At 33.2% G+C, this 19,318-nt stretch overlaps 1 protein-coding gene and 1 pseudogene across 1 annotated transcript; both read right to left on the bottom strand.

Annotated features, from left to right (window-relative positions):
• Positions 1-310: 310 nt before the first annotated feature.
• LOC113871474 lies at positions 311-10,862 on the bottom strand (annotated as a pseudogene).
• Positions 10,863-11,876: 1,014 nt separating this feature from the next.
• LOC113872644 (argininosuccinate lyase, chloroplastic) lies at positions 11,877-16,486 on the bottom strand. Its single transcript, XM_027510350.1, has 6 exons — positions 16,135-16,486; positions 15,675-16,055; positions 15,080-15,228; positions 14,663-14,954; positions 14,361-14,525; positions 11,877-12,377 (listed from the first exon to the last, which is right to left on the bottom strand). The coding sequence occupies exons 1-6, from the start codon at positions 16,456-16,458 to the stop codon at positions 12,129-12,131; spliced, it is 1,560 nt and encodes a 519-aa protein (XP_027366151.1). The 5' UTR covers positions 16,459-16,486; the 3' UTR covers positions 11,877-12,128.
• Positions 16,487-19,318: the final 2,832 nt, after the last annotated feature.

Here is a 19,318-nt window from a genome sequence, read left to right as displayed (position 1 = left end):
GTTTATTGCTGCAGCTCTCAGATCCTACCTCTCCTTTACCTATCTGGGCCTATTGTGGTGTTGATGGGACAAGTGGCCCAGATGACACAGTCAACCTCTGATTTATGTATGTTTCTAGACCAAACCTAGTTTCCTGGTGGTCATAGAAACAAAATTCTCCCTCAAGAATTTTCAGTGTTCCTCACGTTAGAAAAGCAACTTGGGACAACTCTTGCTCCCAGACTCACAACACCCAAGGTCACATCTTACTAGCTAAAAGCACTAATCCAAGGCAGCTACACCTTGTTCATTTCATCCTGGGATAAGCAAACTACCTAGGCGAAGCTCCACCTAATTGGAAACCATTTCCTCTAATATCTCTAGAGACATCTTCACCAGGTTGGTAGTCCTTACCTCTCACATAATCAGCCATTTTCTCATAGTAGAAATATGTCATATAACTCATTCAATCAATTAGTTAGAAAGCTGTCAGAAAATAAAAGAAAGCAGTTTGGTTTAGCTTTTAACATATTATCATCGTCTGTATAAGATTATGTTAAGAAAAAGCAAAAGAATGTAAAACAATCCCTTGCCTGTAATAAACAATCAGGAATTTGGATATAACCCTGTAGCAAGAGGTTGGCTTTTTCCAGATAACAATGTGGCACAGGTGTGATGACATAGAGCACACTTTTGACTGTGTCAATACCCCTCACAATCCCTGAAACACGAAAAATCAAGATATGTTCAACAATGAATATATGTAGAAATATGGAAATGCATAATAACAAGAATAGAGGAAGGTTGTATAATTTGTGCCCATCAGGAATGTCACTTCTTTTATTTTCATATGCAGAGATCCTTTAAGATATATTACACTTTTGAGATTTTATTGAAAATCTAACACACTGATAAACTTGTTACAACCAACAGATATATGAGATCTAAGGAAGCTACACCACAAATGCACATTCCTTCACAGTATATTTGTGTGCCATATTGCTACCAAAACCGATCTCACATTCAATAAGTTAATTTATCTTTTAATTAGAATTATAATGTCCTTTTTTGTTTAAAAGGCATTTGAAGTGTTCCAGACTAGAACAATACAGAATAGGGAACTTTGAGCTAGTTTGCAATGCTTTTCAAATCTGAAATTTCAATTTTGCAGAAGTATTTCAGTACAGTGACCCACTTTTTCAGAGCAAGACATAATGAGACATTTCAGAATTGAGATGTTAGTCAAACCTACCAAGACCAAAACACCAAGGTAAATTTTCAGGTCCTTCAGAATCAACTGCTAAGCCAACAATGGTGGCGTTCAAACTGTAAAATATTTCAGAGGTTGGGACCTACAAATATATGGATACACCATAAAAATTTGTTCACCTCAGTGAGATTAATTATAGATAAATAAAATATTGTTGAAATTCCTAACATGAAAACAACATATTAAATAATTAGACTCATAGCAAAATGATTTAAAAATCAAGTGAGATTAGAATCAAAATGGACCAAATGCATGAAAACTGAACATATAAAAGGCAGCTCCGTCACGAGACTCCACTTTATGATGCTTGGGAAGGGTTATATGTACACAACTTTATCTTCTGAACCATCAGGTCACAATGTAGCAACCTTACTGTTGCACATAGGCATGATACAGAATCATAACAGGTAATAAGTAAAATTTGGACCAACCTCACAATGAAGATGTCTAAATTTTATGCTTGCAATGGGAACTTCATATGGACAGTGAGAGGCCAAGGCATGTGCAAGTTCCTTGATAGTAGAAATATTTGAATCACTAGAAAAACATTGTCTGAAATAAGCCATTATTCGTAAATCACGCAGGACACGTGCATCCTTCTGAACAAGCACCCTGGGGAAACAAATATAGGGATGTTCTGTGCTATGAAGCATAAAACATGGAAAGTAAAGGAACAAACTAGTATCTGCAATTTTGATCAATTCAAGCTTACGATCTATTTAAAGAGTCCAGACGAGCTGAGTTTATCTCAATCAAGTTAACTGTTCCATCATGTTCCCCATCTAACCAGAATTCTCCTGCTGGCAAATTCTTATTTTCAAGGGATATGCTTATCTTAACAACATGTGTTGGACAAATATATTTCAACATGTCCACTAGTACATCATAACCAACGCCTGAAATACAAAGGAAAAGAAACCGTTGAACAAGTACCATACGAGATGATATATAGCTATCATTCTATGGAAGAAATAGTTTAGTATAAGAACAAATGTTGGATTAACAAAACCAGATTAATAATTGAAACAGATGTGAGCTTACCTTTCACCCAACCAGGAGTATTCACGATAAGAGGCAACTCAATCCTACAATTATTTTCTCCCTTACCAAAGTTGCAATACTACTTACGGTAATAATCATATATGGCATATACGTAACTTAAGTATGTTGATGGATCTCTCTTAGAAGAAACATCACCAAAGAAAAGACACCTGTTACAGAACGACTAATAACGAGTCAAGCAAGCCCACCACATGTTCAATCAAATAATACATGAATTTGCTGACACTTACATAACTGAATGCATAAATCCAACACGGATAAATATGATAATAAATATCACCCAATTCAGCGTGTGTAAAAAAACTTCACAACAAATGAAAAGAGAAGAATGACAGGGAACTTTGACTCTTACAACATCTTCAGAAAAAGGAACAACCACGCATTAAAAACAAAATCAAATGAAGAAAAACACACAGCAAAATATTTATTATTCATTAATGCTAATGCAAGCAGTGATCTGATTTCAAGATAGTTCTACTTTAATCTGGAAATCATGCAACACAATACCCCTCCCGTAGAAATCATCTTAACCTAACCAACAAATAAAAAAATACAAAGTGGCTAAACTTTACACAGTATATCATATATGTGACTACTGAATAGATGTTATCTGCTATCAAAATGCAGCAATGTTGTAAAAACTTCAAATAAAAGCAACATTACAAAAACCAACAAACACAAATTCAACTCCCAAATTATTGAGATAACATAATACTCCATACCTCTCCGGTGTTTTCATGCATGGAACCGTCAAATCTAAAACAATTAAAAAAAAATAACTTTAAAATAAATTATAAAACATTTGAATGAAAAAAATAAGATAGGGATTCAGTAACTTACCTTGAGTTACTTTATGAACAATGGTTAGTGACAGCAAAGCAGGAGGAGTAAACTCAGGTTGGCCAACATCAGTGTCCAGAAAAGCTACTTTGGGGTATTTGTTTAAGAGGAGATTTAGAAGATGGCGAGAAAAGGTTGTCTTTCCACAATTCTTGGGGCCACATATAAGAGCAATAGGAGGCATTGAAGTGTGTATGATGGCCTCCATGGCCTTGGACCATTGCTCTGGGATGTATATGGAAGAACCCATCTCTTTCTGTAAAACCACAAAACAGTTCTTGATTATTGCTGAGTTGCGCTAATTTTCAAATGGTTTAATGCCATTCAATACACTTGGATTGAGTTGAATCGGAAGTTAACCTTAGACCCACCAACAATAAAAAAAAAAAAACGAACTTTCGACAAAAATTCAAAATCAAATCTTTATTAACTCTATAAATAATAACTTTTCTTCAAACCGAAACAAATCTTAATCTAGATAAAAATCTATCAAAAATCCTAAGCAGAATTCAAAATAAAATAAGAAAAAAATCCTACTAATATTTACAAATAAAATGTCAGATATTTCTAAAACTTTAGCAGATTATATATGCACGAGATGTCTTAACGAGAATGTTATCTAATTAGAAGAAGATAGGAAATTTAAGCCATACAACTATTAAATATATATATTTTTAAAATTTCATGATAGTTTTAAAAAGTTACGTGATTATGAAACACTCGAAATCAATTAATAAGAGTTGTTATAATATAATGTAGGATTTTGAGTTCAGTTTTATCGTAGAAAGAAATCTTTAGAAACACTATCTACTTATAGAGATTCTATATTCTTCAATTTCAACACGAACTTAACATTTCAGTCAAAATTTATTTAAGCAAATTAAGCTTCATTTAAGCAAATCATTAAAAAATATTAGAAATCACACAAAATTTGATTAAACAAATATGATTTTTTACTCTCTTGATTTTAGTTAATCTTGACATACAACTGCAGCTTCATTATATGCGCCACTGTTCCAAAATACAAAAAGCATGATTTAAGATGACAAGGCAAATTGTAGTAAATGAAACTCAAAATCTTTGTTATACTACCTAATTTTCATTCGTATGCAGTTCTAAATTTAGATTCTAACTAAACTCTTTCCACTCATCAGCCCTACAACCTTTGCAAGGTAAAAGACCCGCAATGACTACTAATGCAAGAGATATGGATTATTTACAGTTATAGCGTGAACATAAGTCTACAATCAATTTTTCTTAAGTGAAATTTGTCTCACTTAAACGAAAATAAGTAAAAATTACTTAAGACAAAAACTCTCCTTAAATAAACAAAGATTTGTTTGACAAAATGTGAACCTCCCCTAAGTGAGATATGAAAAACCTTAAGATTGTCTTATTTAAGTGAAATTGCATTCATTTAATTGTATTCAAATAAAATTAATTAAAATTAAGCAAATTTGAGACAAAGAGCAACAGATTTGAGGCTTATCATTCGCTTAAACAACCTCATATTCGCTTAAACGAATTAGGATTCGCTTAAGCTAGCCCAAACAAATTTAATTAATGTTAAGTGAGTTTAAGACAAAAAGTAGAGGTTGAAAATCTTGTCATTCACTTAAGCAAAAATAAATTCACTTAAGTGAATTGTGTTTTTGCCTAAAGTCAAATTGCCTAAAATGTAATAAATTAAGATTCACTTAAGCAAAATTTAATCGCTTAAGTGAATAACACAAAAAATGATAAGTTATACAAATACAAACAATATGCAAGGTTGGGTTAAATACGTTTAATGACATAGTATTTCAACTGATATTTTATATAGAAAATGACTTGATAAATACCTATTTAATGATGAAACAAAAGAAGTTTTGGTGGTTGCATAATTAATTTTGATGAAGGACTCATTGGGATTATTGAGTTATTCCTACAAAATAAAAAGAGAAATTATGAACAACCATGGATGAGAAAAAAGTAAGAGAATTTTATTAATATCAAGTTAAGTTAAACCGTCTTACTATTAACAAATCTGTGAAACAGATTTGATTAACTAATGTGTGAGGGGATTATAACATGAAGGTGTCGAATAATGTACTTCAAATGGATCACAAAAGCATTGGTTGATATTCTTAAAACATATTCACATAAAAACTATCATATGGTTATAATAAGCAAGTTAAAATACATGTATTTATTGATATTAAAAATCATTGTAAATAAGTAATTGAGATGCTGATTGACCTAAAAGTAGAGTTCTGTTCTTCTTTTTCTTTGTTTGTAGCCCAACCTAACTTTTTAATCGTTTATGCCCTTTTCTCTTAATGCTTGGTTATTGTTTGAATCTCTTAGATTGTGTAACATCGCCATAATTTCTTACTCATTCTTATTCTTGTCATTAGTTTGTAAGTGAAGCTTTATGATTTGATTGATTAAAATGTTAATATTATTATTGACTAGCTAACAATATTTTTGTGAAGGAGATACCTTAGAAGCCAACCCAATAATTTTACATGCCAGGTGATGACATCAGTGTGTGATACTAAGTTTAGGATCTCCTTTGACCTCTATTCTTTTTATATTGTGAATAATCTCACAATAGCCTTGTGTTGTCCATCTCTTACATATGTATTTCTCAAGGTCAATCTTTACATCATTGGCTTCAGATACTTTCAAAGCATGAGATGATGAGAACAAAGTATGTCAAATATTTCAAACTTTTTACAAGTGCAAGATATAGTAGTTAAGAAAAAATCAAATATAACTGTTCATGATCTTTGTTAGTTTATTTTAGTAATGACATATTCAATTAAAGGAGGATTTTCAATTCTTTGTGATATGTAACAAGCCAAGAATTAAGCAAACTCTTGTTAAGTTAAACATTGTATATATGTAAACCTTGACATTTTTATTATTATTGGTGATAGTTCATATCGCAACATGGTTAGCTTATGGTGTAACTCATACTCACACTTCAAGAGGCAAAGTCTGAACATTTTGACTTAAATATAGACATCCTTCCTCTTTGCCAATATAGCCTTTACCATTCATACCTTAGATGTTCACATGCCTTGTACATATCTTCTCATTTATAGTATAATGGAAAAGATAAGTGTTGACATTGCCATAATCATTGCAAATGAGATTTACCAATTTGTCATCTTCAACTCATTCACTTCTACAGTAGCAACAAAACCTTTGGGATTCCCAATCTCATCATAGCTCTCCGTGCTTCCTAAGGTGTTACCATTCCAGACTGCTCCAACCAAACTTACAAATTGAAGAAACCCATCAATTCTCATTTCATAAAAAATTACTACACCAACTCATTGAAGTATCCTATTGGACCTTCTTCTCAACCCTCCTCATCTATAGCACCGACAACACTACCAACATGATCACCACCATCAACATCCATGCTCACATGACACAATGGATTCATGTCATATAGCATATCATTCACATAGAGCAACAAATAATTGTGAATACATGTAACACAATGAGGTCTTGTACAAGTCAATCTTCTATCATTTATTATTTTAATTATTATTTGAAATTTTTATTCTATTATAATCCTTTTTTTCTCTTTCCACAAGTTCACATTACACCAACATCACGAAGAGTCTTATGCTTTCCCATGGCCTGCTTCTAAAATTTTTATAGCAACTATATCATAGCCTGGAGATAGCCCTTGATGAGGGCAAATCCTCTTGAAAAGGGAGGGCATGATGAGGGCCTAAATAGCTTGGAGAGCTTGAGCCAAGTAGAAGATGCTTTGGAGGGACTTCAATGCCCTATGACTAGGTCAAGGGTTAAGAAGACCAAAGAAGTCATAGGTAAGCTTGTGGACCTAGTAAGTCATCTTGGGCCCAAATCCATAGAAGGTCACACATTGAAGAAATATTCTTATTTCTCTTATATCATTCATGATTCTTATGTCTCATAGTGTATTTTGTAACTTTGGGCTTTTGCCTTCTTGTATAGTTGGGTCTAGCCTAATAGCTAGTGTAGCTTGTTGCCTATATAAGGCACTCTTCCTTTGTATTTTGGAGAACTTTAGTTCATTTTTCAGATTTTATGAAATCTAATAAGTTTTGTGAAAATTTTTTTTTCTCTCAAGTGATTTAGGTAGAGAACTTGAGTTTACTTTTTATTGGTAGATCCTTCCATCATGGTGAAGATCATGTAGCTTACTCCTTTTGAGAGTGGTACCAATTTCCTTCTCATTCTTCTACTTTTTCTTAAAATTTCTTTTACGATTGCATTGTTCTTCAAAGAATCAAGGATTAGTGATTAAAGTTGCTCTAGGAATGATCCGCACATTCAAAGGAATCAAGGAATTCCTACATCAACCCTACGTTCCCACCTCAGTAATAATCTGCACAGCATCATGTGGTACAATCAAATGAGAAAGGCCAAGAGCACATTGATGCAAATGAAGAAGGAAATGGAGAATAAGGTCAAGAAGCAAGGGAAGAAGTAGAGCAAGATGAGGATCATGCTACAACTAATGAGGGTGATCATATTTAACTCTTGTAAGGGGAGAAGTATGTGCCAGACATAATTACTTTAGACACCTGAAAGCCTAAATTAAGACAATGCTTGTTTTTAATTAATCTTAATATGCTATTTTGTAATGGATAACAATTGTAAATTTTCATTTTGAATACTAACTTTCATTAATGGAATGGAATGTAGTATTTATCCAATATGTTTTCCTTATCCTATTTTGGATATTCAATGTATTTATCAAATGTGTTTTCCTTTCATGAATGGAATTTTGTTTTCCTTGTATTTCAACCTTGCATGCATGTCTATTTTTGCCTAATTTTATCATTTTTTACATCATTTACTTAAGAGAATCTCAATTTGTTGCATTTTAGCCATTTTGGCATTCGCTTAAGTGATTATAAGGTCACTTAAGCAAATGACAGGCCTCAAATTTATTGTTCTTTGTCTCAAATTTACTTAATTTTAATTATTTTCGCTTAGACAGGCTTAAGCGAAAGCAATTTTGCGAGATAACCTTAAAGACTTCTCCTCTCTCACTTAGGCGAGATTCACACACTGTCAAGCGAATCTTTGCTTGCATAAGTAGAGTTTTTAGTGCTTAAGTGAATTTTACTTATTTTTGCTTAAGCAAGACAAATTTTACTTGACAAAAAATGGATTGCAGGCTCATATTCACACAAAAAATATAGAGTATTTGTATCCCATAACCAATGGCCTATATCCCATCATTGGTGCTAATTGATTCTGACTAGGGGTGTTCACAGGTTTGGGTGACTCAATGAACCTAACTAATCCAACTCAATCCAATTAAAAATTAATGAGTTGTTCAAATAGATGGGCCAATTTGGGTAAAAATATTATAACCCAATTAAGTATAAGTTGAGTTACGAGTTGTAAATGTTAAAACTCAACCCAATTCAATAACCCAATGATCCACTGCATTTGAACTCATGTTAATGGCCTAAATTACTTTCAATCTTTTAGAGTAACCCAAAACCCTATTTCTTATCCTAGTAAGTGAAATGGAATCCTAATTTCCAATTTTTGTTATTCACTTCTTCTCTCATCTCACGTTTCTAGTTTTCCCTTTTTTGCGTTCCATTATGGTGTCGTGGCTGCCACTTGTTGCCTCCTCTAATTTCAAGCTCCACCATGACTCGACTTTGCATCTGAGTGTGATTCTGTGTTATGACATTATTTTAACTACATTTTAATCATGTGTTGTTAGATATGTTTGATGTTTCAGGTCTTGAACATATTGACATTGATCTTACTTTCTAGTTTTTCCAATAAGATAATTATATAATTTACTAATTAATTTTTGTAATTATAGAAGATGTTATACTCTTAATTTTTTATTTAACTTCATTTGTTTTTATATAATGCATCCTCTCAGGCTTTTAACTTTGAGTCCTTTCAATTTGTTTTAAGTGAATAATTAAAGATTGACAAATAATTTGAATATCTTGAGTATAATTTATGAGAGGTTGTCGAAGTTTGTTTTTTATTTTGTAATACTTTAACTCTTTATTTTAGATTAATAGTACTATGCTATGTCTTAAAATGAATGATTTTTCATTTTATTTGAATAAATTTATTATTTGAGATATTGAGATTAGACCATCAATCATACATATTATTTTAATTTCCAACTTGACTACACAACTCATCCCGTGGTTAGGTGAAAAAGAAAAAGTCAAAATCAACCCAACCCAACTTATAAAATTTTGATTATTTTTTACTACAAAACTCACCCAACTCAACCCACGAACAACCTTAGTTTTAATTCCGAGCAAAGGATTTTAGTGTTGATTGATTATACTGTATAAGTCGTTAGTGCAAGGTTCTATAGCAATTAGCGGTTTATAGGAATGGATGAATGTAAGCTTCATAAAGGAAGATGACTTCTTGAGAAAGATGATGTCAATGGTCGCATGGTCGTGAAGTTTTGCATTAAATTTTCTCATATTAACTATAAACTCAAACTACAAGCACCTCTCATCAAACTTTAACCACACAACTTTCACCCTCCCACTGCTGACATTATTATCACAACTATTTAAGTCAACTCCTGTATGCAAACTCAAGTCACAGTCGTAAACAATCACAAACTGAATTTTTTTATTTTTTTTTTGTCAAAATAAGATATATTGAAATAAAGTATATATAAAACATTTTTTCTATTTAAATTTTTTATTGCCATATTACTATAATATCGGTTGTGAAAGAGTCAATACTTATTTTTTTAATAATAAAAAAGAGTGTCAACTTTTATGTAGTCTACACTTATTTTTTTAATAATAAAAAGAATATCATTTATATAAAACTGATACTTATTTTTTGAATAATAATTTTTTTTATATAACCTCAGCTCTTAAACCTGAGTTTAAATATCGGTAAATAAAAAAAATTTATGAAAAAAGTACATAGTTATTATATTGAAATTATAAAAATATAATAAATATTTTTTAAATAAATTTTTATTATTAGTTGTTTATTTTTAATCTTAAAAACTGAGCTTAATAAAATTGATAAAAAAAATAAGTATCGACTGTGTAGAGCCGACAAACAACACACCCTAATTCCAACAAAAGTAGTTGCATTTGGAACAACTCCTTGAAATAACATCGAGCGAAAGAGTAAAATTGCCTCAGATCCCAGTCCATGATATGCATACCCATTTGTAAGAGCTGTCCATGCTGTTACATTGGGTGAAATAATGCCGTTGAAAGACCTTTGAGCATCACCCAGGTGAGTGTCAATTATATAAAGGTTGATATTTTCTTTTTATTGTTAAAAAAATAAGTATCGATTATTTTACAGCTGACTCTTACAATGACGACGTGATAAAAAATACTTTAGACGGAAAAAATAATACAAGTGTCAATTATATAAAGGTTGGTATTTTCTTTTTTATTATTAAAAAAATAAGTATCAGCTATTTTACAGCTGACTCTCATAACGTGATAAAAAATACTTTTGAATGAGAAAATAATTCATATATACTTTATTTTGATAATTTTTTTATTTTTATCATATTTTAGAAAAAAAAAAAAAAAACCTCACAAATCCCAAAAATAGAACCTCCAAGCTTTTATCAAAGTTACCACTGACAACTACCATTCCAAAGCTGCAAGTAATCTCCGTTGCTGAGCCTGAAGACCACGGTGACATTGCAAAAGTCACCTTTCGCCACCATGTACATTGTCGTTTTTACTTTCATTAATGACCCCTTCTCTTTCTCTATTTCCAATGAACCTCAGCTACAACCCTTTCCTCCTGAATGTGTTAGAGTGGTTTGCAATTACAAAGTATTAAAAATAATTTGTTTTTAATATTGGATTAATTTTTTAGCAATGTTACAAGTATTTTAGACCGCATAAGAAGGGTACCGAAACCCCAAAACTGACAGGCTAGCTTGACCTAACCTGGTTATTATAGAAGCACGCACAGCTCACTCACTCTTGCGAAAACAAAACTCTGAATGAAATCAGCAATGGTATCAACAATGGGTATCTGACATTATAGAGAAATAGGTATCTGACACATTTTATTTGTGACAATTCATTCTATGTAGTTGTGCCTGGTGTGTGATTCGTGTTGAATCTTGGTGTATGTCTCTCTGGCTGATTGATTTTATGTTGTTGTGTTATACAGAATAGATGCAGTTTCGGACCGAGATTTTGTACTGGAGTTTCATTCTGCTAATGCTATCACAGCGGTGCATCATTCTCGGCTTGGTGAAGAATGGGGTATTGTGGGCTCCGGAGGAATTTGGATTTATCACGCCAAGCAATTCTGTTTCAACTAGAAATAGTATAAACTATTATCACATACATTTCGTATGGAGACAATGATTTATACTTGATGGAATTATGTTGGCCCACGTGTTGTGTGATTCACCATATTATGAATTTGAGCCTTCATTTGTTAAAATATACGTTTTTTGTGATCCTTTGCAACAAACCAACCTTGCAATTTTACGATTTTAGGATTTGTTTATTTATTTTCTTTTAAAAGAGCCTATCAATTTAATTAATGAATATACTTTACATAAGTAAAACTTGTTTGAAATATGTTATCTCGCGTGGAGTGTGGGGTTGGGGGAGAGTATTGAATCTATATTAACAAAAGTACACTGTCATGATAATAATGTTAATCATATCATACCATATAATTTACATTTCTGCTCAACCATTATGATTTAACTATTTTTTCCAATCAACGCATCAGAACTCTTTCTGACTTTATATTAAAAGCTACCAAAAATTCATACAGCATGCTGAAATTACTGTCAACAGGTAAGGTAAAATGCATGAACCTCATAACTTCAAGGCAAGGCATATTTCATTCTGAAACAACCTATCCAGTAACCCTGATTGCTAACAACTAACGCTCCTACAGATTTCACATATTTAAAGACATCAAGACAATAATTTCATGACAATTGAAAAAACCTATCCAGTAATCTTCACTTCATGTCAAGGTTTTTCTTCCAATAATTGAGTTGGCTGGCAACACATGCTGATCCAGTAGAACCATAAGAGCTGAATTTCTGGATCGCATTTTCTACTCCAAGAAATTCATACACATCGTTCTCAAAGGCTGGATATATATTTCTCAGCTCACCAAGACTCAAGTCCAGCAGTTGGCAGTTCTTCGATGTACATAATGCAACCGATTTTCCAGCAATATCATGAGATGTTCTAAATGGCACACCCTGAATGTGAAAGAAAAAGGGTAAGAATAAGGGGCAAATTTGCACAACTAAGAAAGGAGAAAAGGGAAGACAATTCAAAAGAAAAAGTTCTTAATAGGAGAGAAAGAAACATATAATATAGTTGGAACATAAAGGCTAACGGCAACGACCAATGAGTCCAGAAATATTATGATATAAAAGGCTTTATGTCTTGACAGTTCACTATGACCAGTTTAAAATGCAACATGTCTATATTTCTGTCATGCCAAAGGACTTGCCCCATTCGGAGAATGAGAGGGGCACAAGGACCTATGACAGAATCCTGTAAAGATGGAGGTAGCGATGCATGTTTTGGCACCTAATCCGAAAAACTGGACAGGTTGGTAATAGATGCCTGGACTTTGACAACTGAGTACTGACCATAATTAACATAGAAACAATCATGAAGTCGATATTTAATTCAGTGTTGGAAATATGGTAAGATCTAAACTTGGTAAACATTCGTCTCCTTCATTCAACTGGTTCTTAGGGATGATGAGGAGGTAACATAATTGATTTTGTTTTCTGTTGAAACAGTAACAAATTAACATCAGGTCAAATGGACTAGGGATTTGAGATGGGTTCAAATCTGAATTTTGACAATGACATGCAGCTCATGAAAAGGGTCAAGGAAGAAATACAAGCACAATCATCTGAAGAAGCTAAAGCAGCATACGAAAGGGTTAAGGAAGCTCATGAAAAGTTTTAAACTCTTAAAGAGACCAATCTATTTCTAAACATTCCAGTCAACAAGACCAAGGAACAGAACCAAAAGGCTTAGAGGAAGAGATGGCTAGCTTGGAAGAAGAGATGCATGCGCATGATGTGGGGCTGTTGCAAGACATGATTAAGGAAAACCTTTAGGAAGATTCTGGTAACTCCCTCACTATGACAGAAATAGCAGAGAAGATTGATGAGTTTGTAAGTAAGTTTGTTACCCTGGAGACAGCGGTCTCCTCTCAGACTGGGCTTGGTAAAGAAACAGAGATAAAAAAAACAGATGAACTCCAAAAAAATATACTAAGCTTGGAAGAGGACAAGAAGGAAATACTGATAGAAGATTCAGAAGAGACCAAAGAGAAGCTGAAAGAACTGGAAAAGGAGTTGAGGAGAGTTAAAATTATTGATAGTGTCAAAAGGCAAGAAAGCAGTGTCCAAAGACACTTTAATGAAGCCAGTTGTAAACTTGAAAGTCTTTCAGGAAAATTGAATAATGTGAAGCTAGATGAGGGGGAGAACTTTCTACTTAACGGAAACAGAAGTGAGCAAGACAGAAAACTAAAAGAGGAGACTGAAAAAAGGCAGCTGATAAATTGCCTACTGATGACTTAGCAATAAAAGAGGAGTCTGAAAAAACAGGTGATAATTTGCCTACTGATGACTTAGCAATCTAGAATGATGTCAAGACAACAAAGGAGGAGAAGGAAGATTATGCTGCAAATCTCAGTGATATCAGAAATGAAGATGGCGAGTCCCATTTGAAGGAAGTATTGATGTTAGGACTGAAGGGATTCCAGAGCTAAAGATGCAGGATAAAAGTGATTAGTCTGAGGCAAGGAGTAATCTTCACACTGAATCACTTGATCAGGGGACTGGTGAAGAAGAAGATCAACCTAACAGGAGGCAGATTTTGTGAGTGGATTTGATGACCGAGAAAAGCTTTCGTTGGAGGAGGACACATCAGTTTCAAAGAACTATAAGGATGAAAGTGTCAAGCTCAATGAGTGGAGAAGAAAAATTTGGATAGTATTTCTGAGTGGACACCTCAGGTAAACAAAAATCATCTATCTATTTTACAATGTGGGCCAGTAAAATTAATGAGTAATTAGATAAACATTCAAGTTTATAATAAACGTCATTGTTAACAATGTAAAGTTAAATTGAAAGAGAATTTAACTAATTTGATACACGGATGTACTTTTAAGATGTACTTTTAAGAGAATGCTTATACAGAGTAGGACTTACCTTCTTCACAAGATAATCAGCGAGTGTAGTTGCATCAAGATGACCGGCAGGTAATGCCTTTTGTATTCTTTCCCGATTAAAAGTAATTTTTAGTGCAAATTCTGCTGATACCTCAAGCATCCCCAAAATTGTCCTAACGCTGTCAAATACTGGCTCTTTATCTTCCTATTTCCAGAGAGGAACTTTTATTAATGAACCTCAGACAAATAGTGCAGAAAGAAAACAGATGAATGCAGGAACACATCATCAAGGAAAACATGCCAAGCAAGAAAAGTTAAACTTTGTTTTAATTCTTTAGTTACCTGCAAATCACGGTTGTAAGCATGGGGAAGTCCTTTGCACAATGTGAGGAGGGTAACCAGGTCTCCTATGACTCTGGCAGACTTCCCACGAACAAGTTCCATCGGATCTGGATTCTTCTTCTGAGGCATTATACTACTTCCAGTCGAAACGGAATCACTTGGCGTGATAAATCCAAATTCCTCCGAAGCCCACAATACCCATTCTTCACCAAGCCGAGAAAGATGCACTGCTGTGATGGCATTAGCAGAAAGAAACTCCAGTACAAAATCTCGGTCCGAAACTGCATCTATACTGTATAACACAATAACATAAAATCAATCAGCCAGAGAGATATACACCAAGATTCAACACGACTCACACAGGCACAACTACACAGATTGAATTCTCACAAATAAAACGGTGTCAAATACAAATACCTATTCCTCAAGGGAGCCGTAAATCCTAAAGCTTCTGAAGTCATGAATCGATCAATGGGGAGCCCTGTACCAGCCAAGGCACAAGCCCCCAAGGGGCAGAAATTCATCCTAGCTCTACAATCTATCAAACGCCCAGCATCGCGCTCAATCTGCAACACAACAATATTCACCGTCAAACAAATGAATGAGTTTAAAATCTCAACTCCATCCTTTTTAAGTGAATAAGTACATACTTTTAACCAACAACAACAATAATACCATAATAGAAATTGTTGAACGGTACAAATTCTTTCGAAAAAAATGTTATGAATGACATGGTTTCATTTTTGCATCAATACTTAATTTTGTTTTATTATTTAACTTGCTAATCAACCGATTAAACATCATCGAACGTGTATTCATCATACGCATTCGTACTGAAAAAAATCATACTAAATATAACTGCTCTATCATAATACTAAGCACGTCCTCAAGCAATTTAAAAACACCACCATTCAATTCTTGAATTCTCATCCTAATATCAACATTAACACACTTCAAACTTTGAAAGACACATAAACTTAATCAACCACAATTAAACAATTTTTCATCAAACCTCTTCAACATAAGCCAACAGAAGATGCTGAAGCAAAACCGGTTGTGCGCGCTGCAAGTGAGTATAACCAGGAACAATGAGACCGTCGTTGTTGAGAGCCAAAGTGACGAGCGAGACCTGAAGGTGCTTCATGCGTACGAGAATCTTATCAATCGCATCGCGACACCAAAGGCGAAAATCAGTTAAAACTTGATCGTTTCGACTCCGAGCGGTGTGAAGCTTCTTGGCAGGTTCACCGATCAAGTCGATAAGCGCAGCTTCAATGTTCATGTGCACATCTTCTCTATCAGTTCTCCAATTAAATTCGCCATTCTCAATGCGCTTCTCTATTTCATCCAAACCTTGGAGAATAGAATCTTTATCAGCGACGGTTATCAAACCCTACATCCATAAGAATGAGTATTGAGTAGAGTGAATGGATTTGAGAAAAAAAAAAGAAAAAAAGGAACGGAATAGGAACCTGATGAGCGAGCATTGAAGCGTGCGCTCTGCTTCCCATTATGTCATGCTTGTAGAGCTCCTTGTCGAAGGAGATCGACTCCGTGAACCTCTCCACGGCGTCGGTCACCCCCTCCTCAAACCTCCCACCCCAGAGTTTGGCCTCCTTGGGCTGGGTTTGGGCTTGGGCTTGGGCTTGGGCTTGGGCTTGGAATGCTTCCATTTTAGTGGTGATCATACGCGGAGGAAATGCGAAGCGGCGTGAAGTTCTGGAAAGGGAGAAGGATTGGGGTGCTGCAATGAAGCTTGAAGAGAGGGTACTTGCTGATACCATTGCTGATTTCATTCAGGGGTTTGTTTTCGCAAGCGTGCGTGAGTGAGTGAGTGGTTGTGCGTGCCTCTTAAAACTTGATGCGTTACGTGATGTGTTACCTCCAAAAGTATAGCATTACAATTTTTATTGTGGTTATTTAACCTCTAATATTGGTATAACTGCCTGTTGATATCTAATAAAAAAAACCTTATTTTTAAATTTATTTACATCTAATAAAATAGAATATTCATTATTAATATGAAAGACGTATACTGTTATACTTCATACTTCTTAAAAAAATATAATTTTATCATTATTAAATAATAATGTATTTTGATTTCTTTTATTTAAACTTAAAAACTCTCCTGTAATATATACAAGAGACTTATAAATTTAATATAAATTAACGTAAAACTTTTCGAAGTTGACAATTGAATACTTTTTTCTCCAAAATATATTAATATAAAATATAAAGATGATATGTAGTTTGACGTTTTGGCAAAGTAGTTCAATAAAACTTTTTAAACTTTGTCAATGAAAGAGGTATCAAGCATTGAAAAGAAGAAATTAATTTACACCGATATAAGTTCTATTAATTTGCATGGTTAATAATTTATATATTAAATATAAATAGTCAATCTTATTTTAAAAATATAATTATATATTATTTACATTAAATTTTATTAAAATTAAATAATTATAAAAATATAATAAAATGTTATTGTTTTTTCTGATTTTTGAAATAAAAGTTATTTTGATGAAAAGGTAAAATAGTTTAATTATTCTATTATTTTGATTTTATAATAAATAATTAACAAATGTTTTTTTTACAAGTCTAAGAAAGTGTTAGTAGAAGACTCTATTTTCAGGATGAATGATTCATCAAAGAAGCTTCAAAAATTGCTTCTGTGATAGTACATGGATAATGTTCAAAGGAGTTGTGGTTGTTGTTCATAGACTACTTTGTGGTAGCTTATACAAAACTTAAGTAAAGATCAATTTAGAAAGTATATATGTAGTAGAGCAAGAGTCTGAGGATCTGTGGCACCAAAGATTTGATCACATGAGTAAGAAAGATTCGTCAACCTTGATGAAGAAGAAATTGATCACTATTAAGGATAAATCAAGTCATCCTTGTAATCATTGTTTGTATGATAAACAACAAAGAATTTGTTTTAACTCCTCATCAATACGTAAATTAGAGTTACTAAATCTAGTTCATCTGATGTATATGGTCCCTTGGAAGTGGAATCATTAGGTAGTAACAAGTATTTTCTAATATTTATTGATGATGCTTCTAAAAAGGTTTAGATGTATTTTTTAAGAACCAAAGATCAAGTACTAGAACTTTTTAAGCAGATTCATGCCATGATAAAATGTAAAATAGGAAAGAAGTTAATGTGTCTTTGTTCAAACAATGGATAAGAGAATATACTTCCAAGGAGTTCAATGCCTATTGCAAGAAATATGACATTCGGCATAAGAAGACAATACTATGTACACCTCAACACAACAGTGTAGCGGAAAGGTTGAATTAAACTATTATGGAGAGAGTTAAAAGTATGCTTAGAATGCGAAAGTTGTTCAAGACATTCTAGGGAGAAGTTGTTCGCATTGTATGTTACTTTTTAAATAAATCACCCTTAATTCCTTTGAACTTTGATATTTCAAAGAATGTATGGTTTAGAAAAGACCCTTTATATTCACATTTGAAAGTGTTTGGGTGTTTGACATTTGCACATGTATCTAAAGAACGAAGGCAAAAACTTGATGCAAAAACCATGCTATGTATCTTCATTGATTATGGAGATGAAGAGTTTGGATACCAATAATGAGGCTAAAGGAGATGAATGTGTTCAGAAGTAGAGATGAGTTATTTCAAGAAAACCAAACATATGAAGACCTAGAAAAACCTACAGTGACTAAAGGTCTAATTATTAAAGATATTGTTCCAAATTCAGTACTTATTATCATAGAGAATGCAGAGGTGCATGAGGACATGCCTGAAGCTCTACAAGAGTATACAGAGGAGGTTATTGAGCCAAGAGAGCTTCAGTAACCAAAAGAAGAAAGACTAGAAAATGAAGCGCCACTAGAACCAAATAAGGCTTAGTTATGGAGGTCAGACAAAGGCAGATTCCATCAAAAAAGTATTTGGAGTCACGGTATATTCTTCTCACTGAAGAGGAGGAGCCAAAAGGATTTTAAGAAGTATTATCTCATTTAGATAAGAAGAAATGGTTACGAGCTATGCAAGATAAGATAATTTTTTTACAGAAGAATCAAACATATGACTTAATTGAGATCCTTGAAAGAAATAAGGAGCTAAGGAATAAATAGGTGTTCAAGATCAAGAAAGATAGCAATGGAAAGGTCATGAAGCACAAGGTGTGACTAGTAGTTAAAGGATTCTTCCAAAAGAAAAGGTTATACATATGTTGACATGGCTAGAGATCTTGATGGTAGGAAATCTACATTAGGATACATATACACTTTTTTAGGGGGAGCCTTATGTTGACAATAAAGGTTGCAAAAGTACGTTGCTTTATTCACAACAGAGGCAAAGTATATAGTAGCAACTGAAGCTGGGAAAGAAATGTTGTGGTTGAAGTGTTTTCTCTAAGACTTTGGGATCAAACAAAATGAATGCATGATATATTGTGATAGTCAAAGTGCTTTGGACTTGAGTAAAAATTCAATGTATCATTCTTGCACAAAACACATTGATGTTTGCTATAATTGGATATGTGACATGATGGATTTAAGTTTAGTGAAGATTCACATGGATAAGAATGCAGCAAATATGCTTACCAAGGTAGTCGCTAAAGAAAAGTTTGAACTATGTAAAGACATCATTGGAATGGACATTAAATAATGACTTCCTATATGTAGC

Source organism: Abrus precatorius, unplaced genomic scaffold (genome assembly GCF_003935025.1).
Source record: "Abrus precatorius isolate BTA unplaced genomic scaffold, Abrus_2018 Scaffold7, whole genome shotgun sequence".
Lineage (NCBI taxonomy): Eukaryota > Viridiplantae > Streptophyta > Magnoliopsida > Fabales > Fabaceae > Abrus > Abrus precatorius.
This window is presented reverse-complemented; position numbering and strand designations above follow the sequence as displayed.